At 48.7% G+C, this 15435-nt stretch overlaps 1 protein-coding gene and 1 pseudogene across 8 annotated transcripts in view; both read right to left on the bottom strand.

The window, feature by feature from the left end:
- Nucleotides 1–14595, bottom strand: part of SCLY (selenocysteine lyase) — a 36582-nt gene extending 21987 nt beyond the window's left edge. For 4 of the 8 annotated variants that reach the window (XM_041766061.1, XM_041766060.1, XM_041766058.1 and 1 more), the window contains exons 1-3: nucleotides 14452–14595; nucleotides 9586–9701; nucleotides 2589–2689 (exon numbers count right to left, since the gene is read on the bottom strand). In XM_041766061.1, coding sequence (XP_041621995.1) covers nucleotides 2589–2689; nucleotides 9586–9701; nucleotides 14452–14540 — 306 coding nt within the window. In that variant the 5' untranslated portion in view covers nucleotides 14541–14595. Of the gene's footprint in view, nucleotides 1–2588; nucleotides 2690–3109; nucleotides 3208–9585; nucleotides 9702–14451 lie in introns of all 8 variants that reach the window. The other 4 variants (XM_041766063.1, XM_041766059.1, XM_041766064.1 and 1 more) reach the window with 3 other exon arrangements.
- Nucleotides 9711–12661, bottom strand: LOC121497041 (annotated as a pseudogene).
- Nucleotides 14596–15435: the final 840 nt, after the last annotated feature.

The raw sequence follows: 15435 nt of genomic DNA on the forward strand, positions 1-15435 counted from the left end.
GCCCCAGGGGCATGGGCTTAGGGGTATGGTGGCAGCTCCCTGATCCCTCACTCAGCCAGACTGGGCTCAACTGGCCCTTTAACTGACTTCATTCATTCCACATCTCAAGATCCATGCACTGCTGCGGTAGCTGTGTGACATTCCGCTGTGTAGGAGTGCATCACAACCTAGTAACATTGGTCTACCTGGACTGTTTCCAGTTTCTGGCTATCATGAGCAGTCTACCTGTCCCCAGGTTCACATGTGCCTCACCTGTCCAGGATGTGCCCTGTGAGTGGGACTGCTGGCTGACAGTGTATGCACGTCTTTGACTTCAGATAACGCCAACCCACTCCCAAAATGGCATTTCAGTTTATGCTTTGCATCTGTGAGCGCTTACCACTCTGTCCTTTATCTATACTACTTTTGTAATTCTTAATTTTTATCATTCTGAGGTGTGCAGAGGTATTTCAATGTTTTTTACTCTGAAAATGAAAGCAAGTACTTTTTCACATTCTTTGTAAAAAGCATACTCAAGTTTCTTGGCCATATTTCTATTGAGTCACCTGCCTTTATATCCTAGATTCTAGTCTTTTGTCAGTTACATTTTGCAAACCTCTCCTACTGTCTAGCTTGTCTTTTAGTTTCTTCATAGGACTCTGACGAAGTAAAGTTGGTTTTGCGGTGGTGGTGGTGGTACAATTTATCAGCCTTCTTTATGGTTAATGCTTTCTGTATCATATGTAACAAATTCATTGCTCTTAACTATCACAAAGATATAAACTTGTCACCTGAAGGCTTTCTAAATTTTATTTTTCATAATTAGGTATTTATTACACCTGAAGTTGTGACAATTATTTTATGTTGTGAAGCAGAAATCAATTTCCTTTTTCTTTGTGAATCCTACAGTCGTCCCAGCACCATTTACTAGAGACCATGCTTTCTTCCTGCTCTCTTAGGCTACCTCAGTCATATATGGCGATCATATAATCTAGCATCTGAGCCAGAAAAACTTAAGAATTAAGAGAGCACTATTAAAATTATGTCAAGACAACAGGCATATCCTGGGACTGTCCTGAGCAAACCAGGATACACGGTTACCCCAGTCACATGACAAGTGCCCTTATAGGCACAGTGCTGCTTCTGGTCTACTGTCTGTCCTTGCCTGAAGGCCATCTGCCTTAATCAGTAGAGCTTTATAAAAGGCTGGATATCTGGTGGAGCAAGTCGTTTCACTGTGTTATTCATCTTCCAGAGGTCTTGACAAGTCTTGGCCTTTGGTATTTCCATATAAATTAGTTTCTGAGATTCCACCAAAAAAAGTTTCAGGATTTTGACTGAGGTTGCATTGAATCTACAGATCAACTGGGAAGAACTGATGTATTTATAACACTGGATCCTCCAATCTGGGAACATGCTGAATTGCTCTATTTATTCAGAACTTCTTTGAAGGTGGTATACACTAATACTTCTATGACTTTCCTGGTGGGGCAGAGTCTATTAAAAAGGTTTTACAAATTCTTTTTTATTAGGTTTATTTCCTAAGTACTTGATATTTTTCATGCTCTGGTAAAAACCCGAAATCACTATAGAAATATAGGGATGGTTGGAAATTAAGAGGAATAGACTAATATTCCAGCAAGGTTTGACTTTAAACTGAACACATTTTTCTCCCTCTCACTCTTGAAGCTTCCCCACCCCTTCACTTGTTTTTCTGTAATCTTTTGTTCCAGGAATTCAGTACCAATACTTAGTAATGGGCCTTGGATGGCCGGTACTGATGCTGGTCATAAGACCACAATGAAGACATAATGAACATGGCTGGTAACATGCACCAGATTCCTATCAACACTACCTGGATGCTGTATTTTCCTATAAAATCCCTCAGCCTTTTACCTGGGTGGGTCTGCAGTTTTGAAGGCATTATTTTCCTGCTGCAGCCTCCTTTGCCTACAAAGTAATACAACTTTCAATCTTCTGTCTTTGTGTTACATTTTGACTTGAGAGCAGAAAGGTCAATTTTTGACAACACACCTGATTGTTACTGGTACATAAAAACATGATTGATTTTTGTATCTAATAACTGCTACATTTTCTTATTAACTCTAATAATCTAGCTGCAGATTCTCTTGGGAGAAAATCTATGCAGACAGTCACATCACCTCTGGGGGACAGTCCTGACTTCCTTCCCAGAAAGAAAGCGAGACACTATTACTAATTGAGCAGAAGCCTCCACACCATCCTGCTGTTTTTAATTATTTCTATTAATTTAAAAGTACATCTGGAATGAGTCAAACCTCAAAAGCTTTGTAAGACAAACAACTTAGTAGGGATTTAATTGAATAATTCCAGGACAAAATAAAGAGGAAACTCTTTTTGTTGAAATAATGCAAAGCAAGTTAATTTACACATTATATTACAAATATCCTATTAACCACCTGGAATTTACTTATAGATAAATAGTGGCTAATTATATGAAGCTAATTTGAAAAATAGCAAGACCAAGACAAAGCATGACTTAAAAAAAAAAAAAAACAAGGTGGAACCATGTTCTATTTTTTCATATAACTTAACAGTTAAAAGATTGTGAGCCTGTTTAGAAACTTTACCTCGGTGCCTCCAGAAGTGAAGATTATATCCTGAGGTTTCCCACCTATCATCTTCGCAATGTTCTCCCGAGCTGTGTCAATAATGTCCTTGGCTTTCCTACCTTGAAAGACCAAAACGGAAACTCATTAATGTCTCTTCACTAAGTCCAATAAACACATGTTTAAAAGAACAACCAGACAAGGGGCGCCTGGTTGACTCAGTTAATGGAACGTACAACTCTTGATCTCAGGGTTGTGAGTTCGAGAGCCACAGTGGATTTAGAGATGACTTAAAAATATAATCTTAAAAAAAAAAAAAGAACCAGACATGAAGGAAAAACTCTAAGTGGGCAATTCTAAGACAACCCATGTCCCATTAACATGAATACAATAGGCCACAACCTAGGAATATGCTGGTGAAGGGGCAGCAGCAAGATAGGACCAACTCAGTGACACCTACTGAGACTTAGTAAAAGGTGGAAGCAAATACAGGGGGACTCCCGGGAACCCTAAAATCCCCGAAGATGTGGTCTTCTTCTTACCGGATGCTACAGGAGAGGGGAAGCTGTGGCCATCTGCCTTGCTCCCCATTCATCAAGACAGGAGGGTGAAGGGATGAAATAATTTGCTTAAGATCACGCTGCAAAACAACAAAAATAAGCAAAAAGAATGCTCATGACTCCTCAACACAAGGTCCAATGCCGCATCTCTCAGTGCAGGTCCCTGGGTGCACGGGAAGTCACTGCCTCAGGGACAGATCTGCTGTCACACGGGGCCACACACCCCATCTATCACCCAGTTTCACTGGCTGGCATGAAAGAAGGGATCAAACCTTGTGTGTGGCAGAGAAAGGAAGGCTTCAGGTGGGAATTCTGACAATGTCAATGGCAATTCTTACTTGGTCTATTGGATCAATAGTCTCCAAAGTGTGTTGACTATTCAGATCTACTTGTTAAAAAAAAATTTTTTTTTTATAGCAGGCACCACCAAATCAATCCATCCATCCTACATAAATAGAAATGTAAAATCACGTGGTACGTGGTAAAAATCAATATATAAAGTGATTCACATACTCCTTAAGACTACTGTATAGGTTTTACTTCTAAGTAGTGAAGGTGTGTGGAGTTTGGTAAATCTAGTCATTCTGGTGATGTGTGAAAAGACTCTAAGAAATGTCCATCAACGTGGGCAGGAGGCTGCCCTGGCAGCCACCCTCAGCGCTTCTTGGGTGCCGCTGGAGCCCTGTCCTCCACCCACACTCACTCCTGGGCTTCCTGCAAGAAGGAAGCCTTCCTGGGCAATCACTGCTGCTGTTTGGAGCAGGACCCCTCAGAACCTTCTCCAACACCCTTGGAGACCTTCACATAAGTGCCTCATAGGATTTTCTTTTCAAAAATGGGTTCCATAAGTCACCTATTATTTTGCAAATGCTTCCCTTTTTACACTTAACAAGTCTTAGAGAACTTTCTAGATGAGGGCTCACGGGGCTGCCCCACCAGCACTCCGCGGCCAGGAGAGGAGCCAACATGAGGACTGCCCAGTCAAGTGCTCAGGCGGCCTTGGAGGAACTGAACCTCTAGGACGCCACCGGCGGGGACAGGACATGGCGCAGCCACTATGGAGAGAGGACAGCGGTTTCTTAAAAAGTCAAATATGCACCTGCCACGTGACGCAGCCATCCTGGTCCTAGGTATTTATGAGAGTTATTATTTACTGAGAAAAGAGAGCAGGTGTCCGCAGCTTGGCTACCCCGGGGTGTTACTTAGAATAGCCAGAAACTGGAAACAGCTCAAAGGTCCAGCAACAGAGGAAGGTCCGAACACACTGGTGCATCCATACAGAGGAGCACTGTGACCAACGTGGGTGAATCTCAAAATAACTATGCCGGCTGAAAGCAGCCAGGCAAAAAGCCCTGTAAGATTCCATTTCCGTGAAAATATAGAAAACACACACTAATCCTTACCAGTAGTTGCCTGGGGATGGTCCAGGGAGAGATTAACAAAAGGGAATCCCAGGGGACTTTGGGGGTCTGTGGCAATGTTCACTCTCCTGGTGATGGTTTCAAAGTTATCAAGTTGTAACTTTGCCTCTGTGGTTCCACGTACGTTAATCACACCCCACCGAGGCTGCCGGAGGGGGACGGGGTCTGTGTTGCAGTGTCTCTTCCACACTGGTGCGGAGGAAGTAAACTGAGTCCTGGGAACATGAGCTACTGGAACACTGTCTACTCTGGAGGCAGGAGAACTGCCAGAAATGACCTCTGGTTGCTCTTTTCATTTACTTACAATTTGTATTTTCAAAAGGGATCTAATGGCACCAGAAGCATATGCAAGGAGATTAGAATGGGAATGGGATTGAGATGCTGTCCCTGGGTTAATGTTCTGTCCCTGGGCGGGGGGATGTCCTTGTTCTTAGAAGACACTGCTTAGGTATTTAGGAGTGAAGTCTCCTGTTCGCAACGTACTTTCAAATGATTCAAATAAACGGGGCAGAGTAGTAATGCTGGAGAAATCCAGGTAAAGGAAATGCAGGTGCTCCTTATACTGTTATTTCAACTTTCCTGCAGGTGTTATGTTCCAAAATAGAACTTTGGCACAAGGAGTTAAAAGAAACCAACCAACCCATGATAGGTTTGCTGGCAGTGGTTCTCTCCCCCAGTCCAAGGTAATCATTTAGTCTTCTCTCTTTAAAAAGTAATGTTCTTGGGACGCCTGGGTGGCTCAGTGGTTGAGCGTCTGCCTTGGGCTCAGGGCATGATCCCAGGGTCCCAGGATCGAGTCCTGCATCGGGCTCCCCGCAGGGAGCCTGCTTCTTCCTCTGCCTCTCTGTGTCTCATGAATAAATAAATTAAAAAAAAAGTAATATCCTTAACTGAGGAAATTGGAATATGGCCTGAATTTCAGAGCCAGGTTCTCAGGTTTGACAATGGTAATGTGATGCGATAAAGTCCCTTTTCTCTCACACACACATAGGTGATAATCTATCACGCTGCCTGCAACTCATTCTCAAAGGCTCATGAAAAAGCAGTACATTCAGAAAGAAAGAGATCGAGGTAAGGGCAGCACTGTTGGATCTAGGAAGGAGACACCTGGGTGTCCATTTTCTTACTCTTAAATTTCCGGAATGTCTGAAGTTGTTGGTGTAACTAAATGTAAAGGGTGGTTGGTAATTGTAGCTGACATTAGAGAAGACTCTGAACTCCTGGCTTTCAGGATGCAGGACGGATAGTAAGGGGCGCATGGGGCTCCCATGATCCGTTAAAGTAACCCCCCTTCACTTGGCCGTTCCTCACACCAGAGCCCCTCTACCTACCCCCCTGCCAGCAATGGCCTGTTCCTCCTTTCCCTTTCCCATCTCCACCCCTCTTCCCATTGCCTCTTGAACTCCCTGCAATCAGGTGTTCTGCTTGCCGGCCTCCCAAACCTGCTCTGCCCAAGGACCCTGTGTTCTAGATCCAGGTCCCCACCTCCTTCCCTGAAGGGGAGCGGCTCTCTCCTACAAGACCGCTCCCCTTCCTGCTCCTCCTCTTCCGCCTCCTTCCCTTGTTCCCCCTCCTCCTCTGAGTCCCTTGCTGGGCAGGGCTCCAAATCTAGATGGCAGATGGCCCCACGCTCAGGCCAGGTCCTCCCTCCCTCCCTCATCCACTCAAGTCTGAAGAACCAGCTTGGTGCTGCAGACTCCACTCGCTCCACCTGGGTAGCCAGAGCATCTGAAACTACACTTGTTTCACGCCGAATGCATGATTTCTCCCCTGAAATGTTCCTCTCAGCCTTTTCTATCTCAGTAAATAAATGGTGAGTCCTTCCAGGGGCCTGGTGCCAAAAGCTTTGGCTCTTGCCTTTCTCATACTGCATTATGCAACCCATGAGCAAATCCTGTAAAGCTCTGCCATCAAAAATGCCCAGAATCTTGCCCCATCTCTGCACTGCCCAGACACCAGCCCCATCAAGGCCACTGCTGAAATATTCTCCTAGCAGGCTCCCCACTCCACTGACCCCACTGCGGTCCATTCTCCAGGCAGTGGCCAAAGTCATGCCCTGACAACCCAATACACGTCGTACCCTGTGCTTTATAGCTCGCCAGAACAGGGCCTGGCATGAAGTAAGTACTCAACCAATACTGGTGAAATCAGCTATTCTCAAAGTGTCATGTGGGGAGCCCTTGGAGCAGGTGCTTTCTGGAGTCCACAAAATCAAATCTGGCTTCATCATAATACTAAGGCCTCACTTGTGTTTTTATATTCATTTTCTGGAAAGTATACAGTGATGCCTTCCAGAGGCTACATGATGTGAATATTGCAATAGATTGGACGCAGGAGCCGGTATGGGAATCCAACTGTCTTCTGTTTAGACAGACATTAAAGAGATTTTCAAACACGTACAATGACATTCTTCTAAATTTGTTCTGTTTGGGAAAGGATAGGTTCTTTTCATAGAGATGTTAACATGTAGTGGACTTATTGTTATTTTCAATGAATTCATAAATACATATTTATTTAAAGTTTTTCAATTTTACGCTCTAGTATCTACACATATAGTACTTATGAACAAAAGCTCTTTGGAGTTCTTAATAAGTCTTAAGAGTGTAAAGGGGTTGTGACCCCGAAAAGCTGGAGAACTGCGGGGGTGAACCATGTCATTCCTCTGCTCAGAGTCTTCCGGATACTGCGCCTGTCAGATGGAAGCTGGGCATTCACAGTGGCCTCTACGGCCCTACATGGCATTGTCCCCTGAACCTCTCAGACTCCCATGTCCACCTCACAAAAAGAAAATACTCAAAACCTCCCACAATCCTCTCAAAAATAACTGTGGTGGAAGTGTCTGGTGTGCATCTCATCTTTGCTGGTGCTGCTGGCTGTCCACTCCTCTTCCACTCTCCCTTCCTACCACGGTGACATTTGCAGCTGGCTCCTGGCTGAATGAAGACCACATCTACAGTAAGAAATTCTCAGGTTAATTAAGAATTAAGATTTCATTTCATAACTCCCACTGCAGTTGGAATGCCAAGGCATGGCCACAGGACCAACCTCTGGCAGTGGGTTATAAGCCAGAGTGGTACACGCAACTTCCAGAAGTGTTATGGAGGCCTCAGACATCCCCTTCTCCTCCTCTCTCTTCTCTTCCTACAGGCTGGAGTACTCATGTGATGGCTTGAGCTGGAGCAGCCATTGTGACCCCAAGAGGAAAGAGTGCGTGGAACATGGGAGGTGATAGAAGGAACCAGGGTCCCTGGTAATGGCTGTGTGACTACCTGGGCCCTGGGCTGGCAGAGACATAACCTTCAACCTGCTTAAGCTACTGTTACTTGGGGGTTTCTGTTTCTCACAGCAAAACGATATATTTTCCACATTTGTTCATCCAGTTTGTCTTTAGGGGGTGGGTATGAGAAACAAAGGAACCATACTGCACATCCTGTTCTATAACATGCCTTTCCCACTTGAACCAGGGGCTGCTACTTTGCTTCTAGGTCATCGTTATAGTCTACACCATGGCTCTGACAGGCTCCAGAAGTCCACTTAGGGCTTCGGCACACTTAATGTGATCAGTCCTTGATCGATAGACACTGAGGTTATTTCTAGCTTTTTACTATGACGAGCAAGGCAGTGATAAACATCTTGGGTATCTAAACTCTTCCCACACGTCCTTAACATTTTCCCTAAAATAAATTCTCCTGGGGGAATTATAATCATTATTAAATCATAGTATAGTGAAAATAATTAAGCCATTCTATCATTAAGGTGGTTTTCTTTTCTTTTTTTTTTTTTAATTTATTTATGATAGTCACACACAGAGAGAGAGAGAGAGAGGGAGGGAGGGAGAAGCAGGCTCCATGCACCGGGAGCCCGACGTGGGACTCGATCCCGGGTCTCCAGGATCACGCCCTGGGCCAAAGGCAGGTGCTAAACCGCTGTGCCACCCAGGGATCCCAAGGTGTTTTTCTTTCTTTTTTCCCCACTTCTACTTGAGTACCAACCAGGGAATGGCAATGCATACTTTAGTTCTGATTCTTAAAGAAATGAAGGCTTTCAGGGCAACCTAAAAGCCACTGACAGGTTTCATCAGATCAAGAAGGGGAGTTTTTCCTTTGGGGTTATTCCTAAACCTGTTTATGAGACATGTTTTCTATTAGCATTCAATTGTCCTCCATATTTTCAGGTTCAATGCATCAGAGAGTACAATTTACTACTGGATACAAGGCAATGTCCAGAAGATAAGCCAAAATACATGTACCAAATAAACCAACAAATAAGTTAATGAATAACTAGTCCCTGATACTGGAAAAGCTTTTAGTTATGAAGCTTATACTAAATAGGTTTGAAACCCCATGACAGCCTGTAAAGTTGTATGTAAGTATCAAAATATCCTGGGGCTTGCCCACAGTCTCCCCCTGAAAGCTCTTTTGCTTCATCAGAATCTACAGTTAAGATACTTTATCTTGATTATCTTTGATATGCGTCAAATAAGCAAGGTACGATTAGCCTACCATCTGAAAAACATAATGTAACCATCACGTAAAAGTACTGATTTGAAGCAAACTGTTTTCCAAAACAGTCAATTGAATCATCCACATGAAAATAAGAATACATGGGAAATAAGAATATTTTTATTATAATGAAAATCAAGAATTTGAATGTAATTATCTCATGAGAAAAAAAGGCCAGGATTATATGCAATCCTGATAATTTAAAAGATCTATTTTGCAAATTTTGTAGGGATCAAGTGAGACCCAGACATGAAAGGGTTTTAATGAGTAGTGTTATTACAGATAGCTCTTAATAAGACATCTTTTTCATCTGGGTAAAGGGGACAGGAGAGTGTGTTGAAAATGAAAGGTTATGGGATCAACAGGCTCAATGTACAAGTCTGGACTTCCCTGAAAGCCAACCAAAAATTACACCTCAGGTTTGCAGTTAACAGAAAATCTATTCAAAACCAAGTGATCATGTGTGGTGTACAATTTCCCTAAGAGCACCTCTGCCCCCCATATCTCCGGATCTGTGAGCGCCTTCTAGGATTACCTGCTGGGTAAGGACTGCTGGGATTTCCCCAGGCTTCCCTCATGGCCTCGGTCATGGCCTGGATGACTTCTGGCTCAAGGGGGGTGGTTGCATTATAGTCCATATACACTTTCCTGCTGGAAAGAAAACACAGATGTGCCCATTAAGGAAAGGGAGATGGAATGTGGACACACAGCTTCACTCTGTCACCCCAGTAGGAGCAGATACGGTCAAGGGCAGGGTGCTCCTCTGCAGAAACACCAGGCAGCCGTCTAGCAACTGTACTTGGGAGATCTCCCAATCTTCATGAATTATGGAAAAGGTATGCATAGTTTCCAATCATCTAAGATTTGCTAGTTTCCCTTATAATCCCTAGAGCACTCACTTAGGTTTTCAAAACTTGTTTCCACCCCTTGGTAGGACCCATGGCCCCCTGAGCCTTGAAGCCTACCTGACTGCTCTGAAGGACAGATATGCCTCCTGTCCTCCAGGTGGAAGGAGGGGAAGCATGCATGACCGGGGAGCCCCACGTTCCCGAGGGCTCTCTAATTTCATCGGTAGTTATTTTTTATTGCTCTGTAATTTCTGGGCTGGGGGAAGGCTCAGACGATCTGGCCGCCCATTCCTCGCCAGGCCCTCCTGTGTGCTCCCTGGGCCTGGACAGGCCTACTTCTCCTCCCTCCCACTCTCAGTTCCCCATGCCCAGCGTGACCGCACCCTGCTACCCCACTTTCCTTCTTTGCTCCATCTTGACTTTCTTGTGAAGCTCCCCGCAGCTCTAAGTAAAATTACAGCCACCAGTCCCCTTCTTCCTTCCTCTGTCTCCCCAGGCACGCCTCGGTGTGTGACACACTAGCCTTGTTTACTGTCCACCTCAGTAGAGAGTAATGGGTCAGCTCCAGGGGCTCAGAGCTCTGCCAGTTGCCCTCACTGCTCCGCCACCAGCACTGAGAGCAAGGGCCGGCACGCAGCGGGGGCTGGGTTTACGGGAGAGCCACATGTCACAGAAAAGCACACCTCCTGGAAGATCCCTCCTAAGTAAAAATGTATCTGTACATCTTACCAATAACAGAAACCTTCAGAGGCTTTCATATATACACACACACAGTAGGTAGTCCTGCCTAAATACTATTAATTTACCTGATCTTTAAACCAATAACAATGTTTAAACAAAGCCACACAAAAATTCAAATACAATTAGCAACATGGCTGTTAAAATACAATTTTGTTTCTTTTTTAAACCACATTGTGTTTTATTTTTATTTTATTTTATTTTTTTAGTTTAGCACCATTTATTAAGTGATCTCAGCTGTTGCTGTAGCTGCTGTGTATCAGCCTGTTCTTAAAACATAAAATGCTCTTCCAATTCCTCTTGTCCAGGACAGAAGGATCTTCCAGGCAGCACGCCAACAGAACAAGAGGCTCCGATGACGCCAGCTTCAATGGGGGTGCCATCCAGAGAGGGAGAGGGTCATGGCACATTCAACCGCGGCTTCCAGAGGTCTTGAAAAAGGAGCCTTTGGGGGCCCAGCCTGCCTGGCGTTTTGATGCCGTCGGTGTGGGGTTTGTACTCCATCATGGTGGTGGGAGGTAGCTTAAGCCCTCGCGGAAGGGCATCCCGGATGCGGGCTGTGGTTGCTTGCTCCCTGGCAGTCTTATTCCATATTGAAATAATGTCCTCCTGAAACCGGACAGAGACCACAGCCCCACAGATCTCCTCCCCAACCGTGAACTCTTCCCCCAACATGGCCAGGATGAGATTCTCCCAGCAACGGGATGCCAAGTCTTCCGCAGTCGAATAATCCACTTGCCACCATTTTTATTTGCATCATCCTCCCACGTGGGCTTAATTCCTTCTTTGAAGAGACGGAAGTCACTGTGGCCTGTCAGGTCCCCGGGACGTACCATGTGGCCGAAAAGCCTCCAGGGCGGCTCCACAGGGGCAAAGGCGCTGACCTGTCTGATAGTCTGTCCATAGCTCCGTGAGCTGGTGGGACGCCCGGGGGTTCTTCTGGAGACCAGAAAGGAGGGTTACTGCAGGGGACGCTCTGCCGGCCCAGGGACAACAGCCCTCCTCTTACTGCTGCCCTGACTTTTGTCTCGTTCCGTCTTTTCCCTCTCACCATCTTCCTGTGGGCTGTTTTCTCCATTCTGACCATGGTCCCCCACTGTCACCATCTTTCAATGCGTCGAACTTGTTCATCCTCTCACCGCCGCTGTCTCATGGAGTGACTTCCGCTACACCAGGGCCACACTGTTTTAAATGCAACATCTTGGCTATAGCGGGGGGAGGTGACCCTATAGGTCGAAGGCTTTGGGAAGTCTGACCTGCCTCTGGCCACCCTTGGCCCTTTCCGCACAGGGGTCCTGCTGTGATTTAAATCCACAGGTGCCCTCACTTTTGCTCTCCCTTCCTAGAAGGACCCGTTTCCTCAAGCTGCTAGTGTCCGTTCTGCGAACACAGCTTTGCAATCTGCTGGCACATTGAAACGTTTATGGCTTGAATTTCAGATCAACAACTTATAGGTAACTTGGCTCCTTTATTTGCTTCTTCCTTAGAATGCTGCCAATACTGGATGGGAAAGCTAGACTATTATGCTCATAGCCAAAATGTAAGAAGGTAGAGTGACTTTGTTTTTCACTGTCTCCCTCGGGGGCATTTTCCCAGCTCCCTGTGCTCAGGCTCAACCAGAGCAGACTGTCTCGTGAAAGAAATGCTCAGATTTAGGCCTGGACTCAAAGGTTAAAGACACACACACTCCTCACACTCTGGTGGAAAGAGGGAGAACCTCTCGCCAACAGGAACATGCATGGTTCCAGTGGGTTGAAGCTACCCACTGGCCTGCTTTCCTGCCGCTCGGGCAGGGCCTGGGAGGCCTCTCCCTCCGTCCCCCCACCTCCAGCAGTGCACCTGCCAGTCCCGCTGCTCCCGTCTCCGCCCCGCTTCTCTGTGCCTGGGCTGCCAGCGCTCCGGACCACACACTGCCTCTCCCTCCCAGACCTTTTTTTTTTTTTTTTTTTTGTATATTTTTTTTTATTGGAGTTCAATTTGCCAACATATAACACCCAGTGCTCATCCCGTCAAGTGCCCCCCTCAGTGCCCGTCACCCAGTCACCCCATCCCCCCGCCCACCTCCCCTTCCATCACCCCTTGTTGGTTTCCCAGAGTTAGGAGCCTCTCACGTTCTGTCTCCCTCTCTGATATTTCCCACTCATTTTCTCTCCTTTCCCCTTTATTTCCTTTCACTATTTTTTATATTCCCTGAATGAATGAGACCATATGTTTGTCCTTCTCCGATTGACTTATTTCACTCAGCATAATACCCTCCAGTTCCATCCACAGTGAAGCAAATGGTGGGTATTTGTCGTTTCTAACGGCTGAGGAATAATCCATTGTACACATAGACCACAGCTTCTTTATCCATCATCCGTCAATGTACACTGAGGCTCCTTCCACGGTTTGGCTATTGTGGACATTGCTGCTAGAAACATCGGGGTGCAGGTGTCCTGGCATTTCTGTATCTTAGGAGTAAATCCCCAACAGTGCAATTGCTGGGTCGGAGGGCAGGTCTATTTTTAACTCTTTGAGGAACCTCCACACAGTTTTCCAGAGTGGCTGCACCAGGTCACGTTCCCACCAACAGTGCAGGAGGGTTCCCCTTTCTCCACATCCTCTCCAACATCTGTTGTTTCCCATCTTGTTCATTTTCCCCATTCTCACTGGTGTGAGGTGGGATCTCATGGTGGTTTTGATTTGTATTTCCCTGATGGCCAGTGATGCGGAGCATTTTCTCATGTGCATGTTGGCCATGTCCGTGTCTTCCTCTGTGAGATTTCTGTTCATGTCTTTTGCCCATTTCACGATTGGATTGTTTGTTTCTTTGCTGTTGCGTTTAATAAGTTCTTTATAGATCTTGGAAACTAGCCCTTGATCTGATACGTCATTTGCAAATGTCTTCTCCCATGTGTAGGTTGTCTTTGAGTTCTGTTGACTGTTTCTTTTGCTGTGTAGAAGCTTCTTATCTTGATTAAGCCCAACAGTTCATTTTTGCTTTTGTTTCTCCTGCCTTCATGGATGTGTGTTGCAAGAAGTTGCTGTGGCCAAGTTCAAAGGGTGTTGCCTGTGTTCTCCTCTAGGATTTTGATGGAATCTGGTCTCACATTCAGATCTTTCATCCGTTTTGAGTTTATCTTTGTGTCTGGTGCAAGGGAGTGGTCCAGTTTCATTCTTCTGCACGTGGCTGTCCAGTGTTCCCAGCACCATGTATTGAAGAGGCTGTCCCAGGGCAGTTCACACGTCGAATGCAATCCCTATCAAAATACCACGGACTTTCTTCAGAGAATTGGAACAAATAATCTTAAGATTAGTGTGGAGTCAGGAAAGACCCCGAATAGCCAGGGGAAAACTGAAAAAGAAAACCATAGCTGGGGGCATCACCATGCCGGACTTCAGGCTGTATTAATCACAAAGCTGTGGTCCTGAAGACAGGCCGGGACGGGCACGAAAACAGACACAGGGATCAGCGGAACAGGAGAGAATCCATCCAGAAATGGGCCGTCAACTACCATCCGACAAAGCAGGGAGAGTCTCTCCCGCAGGGTGCCCGGCGCCTCCCGCGGCCTCTGCGGCCGCACCCCCGCCCCTGGCGCCCCTGGAGGCGTCGCGGAGTCGTCCCCAGCTCGGGCTCCGCGGGCTGCCCCGGGCCTGGGCGGCCGCTCTTCCCCGCCCCGCGCTTCCCCCGGGCACCGCCGCGGAGCCCCCCCCTCCCCCACCCCGACCCCCGGGCGGACCCCGCCGCCTCCCCTCCCCCACCGCCCCCGTCCGACCCCGGCGGCGCCCCGAGGGCTTCCCGGAGGAGAGCGCCGGCCGCCTCCCCCCGCGCACACCTGTCGGGCGGGCTCTTCTCCCCGGGGCCGCGGGGGTGACTCGCCGCGCGCCCCCGCGCGTCCCTGCCGGCCGCCGCCGCCGCCTCCATCCCGCCCCGCCGCGACCCACACGCCGCGCGGGCTCCCGGGGCGCCTCCCGCAGGCCGGGCGGAGGGGGCGGGGCCGCGGGGCCGGGCCGCCTCCGGATTGGCTGCGCCCCGCACTCAGGCCAATAACGGGGCTGGCCCAGGAGGCTGCCGATTGGCTGCGCGCGGTCAGGTGACGGGCCGCGTCACGGGGCGGGGGCGGGGCGGCGAGGGCTGCGGGCTCCCGGGGGCGCTGCTCCGCGCGGGTCCGCTCGGCCAGGCCGCCCCCGCCGGACCCCGGGCCCGGAGCTGACCCACGGCGGCGGCGTCGCAGGGCGCGGGGGCCCCGCCTGCAGCTTCCGCGGGGGTCTGTGGCTTGGGTGACGCGCCCGCGGCGGGAGGGTGCGCGGGGGCCCGAGCTGGGGACGGGGCAGGGGCCTGGGGTGGGGGGCTGCGGGGAGGGCTCGAGCGGGGACGGTGCAGGGCCGGGGCGGGCGACAGGTGCAGCGGACCCCGGGCGGGCGGAGGAGGGCTCGAGCGACGATGGTGCAGGGGCCTGGGCGGGCGACAGGTGCATTGGACCCCGGGCGGGCGGAGGAGGGCTCGAGCGACGATGGTGCAGGGGCCTGGGCGGGTGACAGGTGCAGCGTGACCCCGGGCGGCCAGAGGGGCGCGGGTAGGGGGCTGCAGGGGAGGGCTCGAGCGGGGACGGGGCAGGGCCTGGGCGGGCGACAGGTGCAGCGTGACCCCGGGCGGGCGGAGGGGCGCGGGTGGGGGCGCAGGGAGGAGGGCTCGAGCGAGGACGGTGCAGGGGCCTGGGCGGGCGACAGGTGCATCAGACCCCGGGCGGGCGGAGGAGCGCGGGTGGGGGCGCAGGGACGAGGGCTGAAGCAGGGACGGTGCAGCGTGACTCCGGGCG

Source organism: Vulpes lagopus, chromosome 8 (genome assembly GCF_018345385.1).
Source record: "Vulpes lagopus strain Blue_001 chromosome 8, ASM1834538v1, whole genome shotgun sequence".
In the NCBI taxonomy this organism is placed as follows: Eukaryota; Metazoa; Chordata; class Mammalia; order Carnivora; family Canidae; genus Vulpes; species Vulpes lagopus.